Source organism: Nanorana parkeri, unplaced genomic scaffold (genome assembly GCF_000935625.1).
Source record: "Nanorana parkeri isolate BGI_ZX_2015 unplaced genomic scaffold, ASM93562v1 scaffold9, whole genome shotgun sequence".
In the NCBI taxonomy this organism is placed as follows: Eukaryota; Metazoa; Chordata; class Amphibia; order Anura; family Dicroglossidae; genus Nanorana; species Nanorana parkeri.
The window spans coordinates 2,677,900-2,682,394 of record NW_017306277.1 but is presented as its reverse complement, the minus strand read 5'-3'; the positions used below and the strand labels follow the sequence as shown (position 1 = coordinate 2,682,394).

At 40.0% G+C, this 4,495-nt stretch overlaps 1 protein-coding gene across 1 annotated transcript in view; it reads left to right on the top strand.

The window, feature by feature from the left end:
* The window catches only part of PRICKLE2 (prickle planar cell polarity protein 2), a 246,662-nt gene extending 243,447 nt beyond the window's left edge, over window positions 1–3,215 (top strand). Inside the window, 1 exon segment of the mRNA XM_018554725.1 lies at window positions 2,079–3,215. Coding sequence (XP_018410227.1) covers window positions 2,079–2,932 — 854 coding nt within the window. The 3' untranslated portion in view covers window positions 2,933–3,215.
* The last annotated feature ends 1,280 nt before the right edge of the window (window positions 3,216–4,495 follow it).

Here is a 4,495-nt window from a genome sequence, read left to right as displayed (position 1 = left end):
ATATGTTGTGGCTCCTTTTGGTTCCTCACCTTCTGAAAAAGGATTGGTCTATGGATTTTTGTTTCAGTCCACAATCATTTATATAACAGTTTTGGTTGCACACTGGTAGAATGGATCACCTTCAAGATTCTTATCTCTGCTTAAGTCTCTGGAGGTGAGATCTCTGTGAAACTTTTCAACCTTCTTTTGTAACCTAAAGTACAAGTAGGAAGGACTCATTAAGATTTATTTTAACATTGTTCTTACAAATAATACAAAACACAAAAATTCCCCAGCCCCAACCTGCCAGCCAGCCTGCAACCAAACAAGTAGCCCTGTCAACAGTATGCGTTAAAATCAGAGGTTTTAGTCGCACAAACTTTTGGCCAAAAATATGTAGAAGCCACACTGCCGCGCCAAGGCACCCGTGCAAAGTGTGGTCCTAACTCTATGTATCTGAGTCTCCAAGTGTGAGCATATTAATGAAGTCGATAGATTGCATGCAGGTGTACCTGGAGGTAGCCTACTCCTCCTAATAAGGTGCAGGGACGCACTGGGGGCCCAGCAACCAAAAATGCACGCTGGGACCCCAGTGCATCCCCCTAACCAAAAATAGTCAAACTAGAAAGAAGTGGTACATGCATGAATCCATAACCAGCCTTTATAGCAGGGAGCACAATGGGAAGGCTTACAACAATACAAAACACAAAAATTCCCCAGCCCCAACCTGCCAGCCAGCCTGCAACCAAACAAGTAGCCCTGTCAACAGTATGCGTTAAAATCAGAGGTTTTAGTTGCACAAACTTTTGGCCAAAAATATGTAGAAGCCACACTGCCGCGCCAAGGCACCTCTGCAAAGTGTGGTCCTAACTCTATGTATCTGAGTCTCCAAGTGTGAGCATATTAATGAAGTCGATAGATTGCATGCAGGTGTACCTGGAGATAGCCTACTCCTCCTAATAAGGTGCAGGGACGCACTGGGGGCTTTCTAGTTCTTACAAATAATGTCTGTCACTGCCACCCCAGTCACGTAGACTCACTCAGTCACACTCACTGCCAGAGCTTCCGCTAACAGAGCTAGTTTTCTGTGTATGGGGGATCACATGAACCCCCCTATGTGATAGAACTCAGCCCTGAGCTGCCAATCATCAAGCCCAACACTGTCGCACAGGGGAGGTGTCATGACTTCATCCCCCTTTCTAAGCTCCAATACCAGATATTGGGGAAAAGTGAATGGCTCAGTAAGTTTACATTCCTGGGGGGTGTGTAGACACAGTGTCTCTTTAAAACATAGAAAATTAAGTGATAGCTGCTATTCAGTGCTGGGAATTACCACTACTGCCATCTTATTATTGGCATTACTAATACTTGTTGTAGCTTACTAAGTTAAAGCTGATCTCCAAGCAAATGGCTTCATGCACAGTTGAAATATATATATATGGGTGCCTGTTAATGGGTTTGCATTTCTTTCTAACAAGTGCTAAGGTATACACCGGTGACCTGACAGTACAGTCTGGTCACCCCTCTGCCCCCATACCATGTTCAGACACTGAAGGTTAAGCAGCAGAATGATGAGGTCATCATGCTTTGTGCTGTACCTGTGTATGTTAGAGCTGTTAAAAATAAAGTTTGTAGCTTAGTAAATTCCATAATACAAAAGAGAAGGTGGCTGACCATTGAAATAAAATTGTAGCTACTGCCTCATGTGAGAGTCAGCCTTTCCACTATTCTAACAATGACTGGTGCAAGAGAGACAAAGCAAAACCAGCTGCCTGTACTCTACAGCAGCAGTAAAATCGGAGGTGGCCAATATAGAGGAAATAAATGTATTTTTTAGATATAACCCATAAACATAAGCATTTATTATGTTCTCATAAAATTCTAGTGCATCTTTACAGCTGTGTTATGTGAATGTTCTATGTGCCTAGCGAATAAAGATTCTGTTGTAACATCTGCTATATTAATACATAAGCAGTAAGTAAACAGCATAAACGTCTGGTTTCAATTTTAACTATACACAATTATATTTACTCTATATTAATTGTCAGTATTAATTAAACTTTGAACTAACAATACTTCTTTGTCTTTCTTTTTATAAGGTGCGTCCATGGATGGAGGTCCTAAACGTCAAGAACACCTCTCTCGCTTCTCCATGCCAGATCTGAGCAAAGATTCTGGGATGAACGTTTCAGAGAAAATTAGCAACATGGGAACCCTGAACTCTTCTTCTCAGTTCCGCAGTGTTGAGTCTGTCCGGAGTCTTGTATCGGCACAACAGTATCAAGAGGTGGCTCGCGATCTGGGTAACCCTGGAAAATACAGGGACCTTCCACCGCAGCTAAGAATGCATCAATCATTTCAGTTTGATGATGCTGTGAATGACATACCTGGCCAGGGGAGTGTCAAAATGGCTCCGATGAGTGAAAGGACAAGGAGAAGGACACAGTCAAGAGAAAATGAGCAGCACTATCGCCGCCATCATCAAAGGAGGTCGAGGCGTTCTCGTTCGGACAATGCTCTTCATCTGGCTACTGAGCAGTGCAGTAAAATGAAAGAAAAACCACTCTTGAGAGCCCGAGAGGACTATGAACGGTTTATGCAACAAAGGGGAGGTCAGATGGATCAAGTTGTCAGAAGAGAAATGTACAACCGGTATCAAAGAACTGCCTCAGATCTGGCATTACAAAACCATCTCTGTGATAGGTGGGGCCAACACATGAACGAATATGATTGGTGTTCTACCTGTTCCTCTTCGTCAGAGTCAGACAATGAAGGATATTTCTTAGGAGAACCAATTCCACAGCCAACCCGTCTGAGATACGTAACTAGCGATGATCTTATGCATCAGTATGCTCAATGTTCCGGTGGAATACCCAAGTCTTCCACTTTGGGTGGCCGAGGACAATTACATAGCAGGAAAAGGAGAAAGAGCAAAAATTGTATCATTTCCTAGTGTTTGCTCCCAAGACCAACGCATTAATGTGTAAATTAATTCATCCCTGTAGACCGGTCCATATTTTGAACATTGTTGTTTTATAACAAAAGAAGACGACCTTGTACATTCTCCCTATCATGACCATTTTGCAATTCAAGACTGAATTACAATATATGGTATATAATAGCCTTGATTGTTGATATAGTGAATTTGGGGTTTTAATGCACATTTCACTTTATTTCTTCAATAGTTCAGTCCGCCAAAAATACTGCCTTGCTTTGGTCCAGCTAGAGATCACGCTCTAGTATTGAATGTATGCCGTACCCAGACGTACAGTATGCTGCTTGACCCCATTGCCGTACCATAAACTCTCTACTTTTCCCCTTTTTTCTCCCTCCTTTAAATTTAGTTTTTATTTTTTTGGCACTCATATTTTTTTTTTCAAGTATTTTAATTCTCAGATAATGCTAAAACTTTAAGTTATTTTATGCACTCCTTGTAAATGGAATGTAAATGAAAGTTCTCATAAACTATTTTTGTATTTTGTAATATCAAATGAGTCTATATGTTTTAGAATAATATGGATATAATGGACCTGCATGCCGAACTCACAAACGTCTGGTTGGTTTGAATTCCCAAACTGCTGTTTTTTTTGTTTTTTTCTCTTCTGAACTGTGTAATTTATACCTTAAGGATGTGTGATCATAGCCAACAAATTCAGTGGTTAAGCAATAGTACAAATGTTAGAATATATTTACGCCATCCAGAAAGAGTATTTTTTTGTTTGTTTTGGCAAATAGAATTTATGAAGTATAGCACCTTACCAAAATTATTTTTTTTCCTTTAAGTTTTATATATAGCTATATATATATATGCATATGCACAATTTGATCTTTAGGCAAAGTAACCTAACAAAGTTACAATTGAATTTACCCAAATTCATGCACATTCTTACTCCGATGTGGGATGCAGTTATACCGTCCACATAAGTATATTTAAATTGTCGATCTTGGCAAATCTTTACTGATATTCACGTTTCTGAGCCATGTGCTAGACCAATAACTTCAGAAAAAAATTAAACAGTCACGCAGTTGCTGCAAACTTATATCAAAGCACCCAGCTTGAAGATGGGGGGAAAAGGATGAATTTACAGTCCTAGCTTGCAAATTGTTTTTAAAATGATTGTTGCATAATGCCAGGAGTGAATGGCGAGTACAGTATATAGCTCGAGCAGAGATAGAAAGTTATTCGTTAATTAGATTTTTAACTGCAGTACTGCAGTTTGCAACACAAACAGGGTAATCCATCTTTATAACTCACTTTTTATAACAGAACCAGAATAGTTTGCGACAGGCAATAATAGAAACGTCAGTTCAAAGTTCAAACAATGCCATCTCAGGACCTCACTAGATATCCAGCGCTCCAATTCCCAAGTACTATATACACAAATATGAAACACAATCCCGAGGCTCTGTGCAGTGCAGGAATACCTCACTTGCTGAAGTGTTAACACCACAGTTACACATGGCACAAGTGTTGTTCAACTGTATTAACAACTAAATCTCATGATACTAAGCTGAA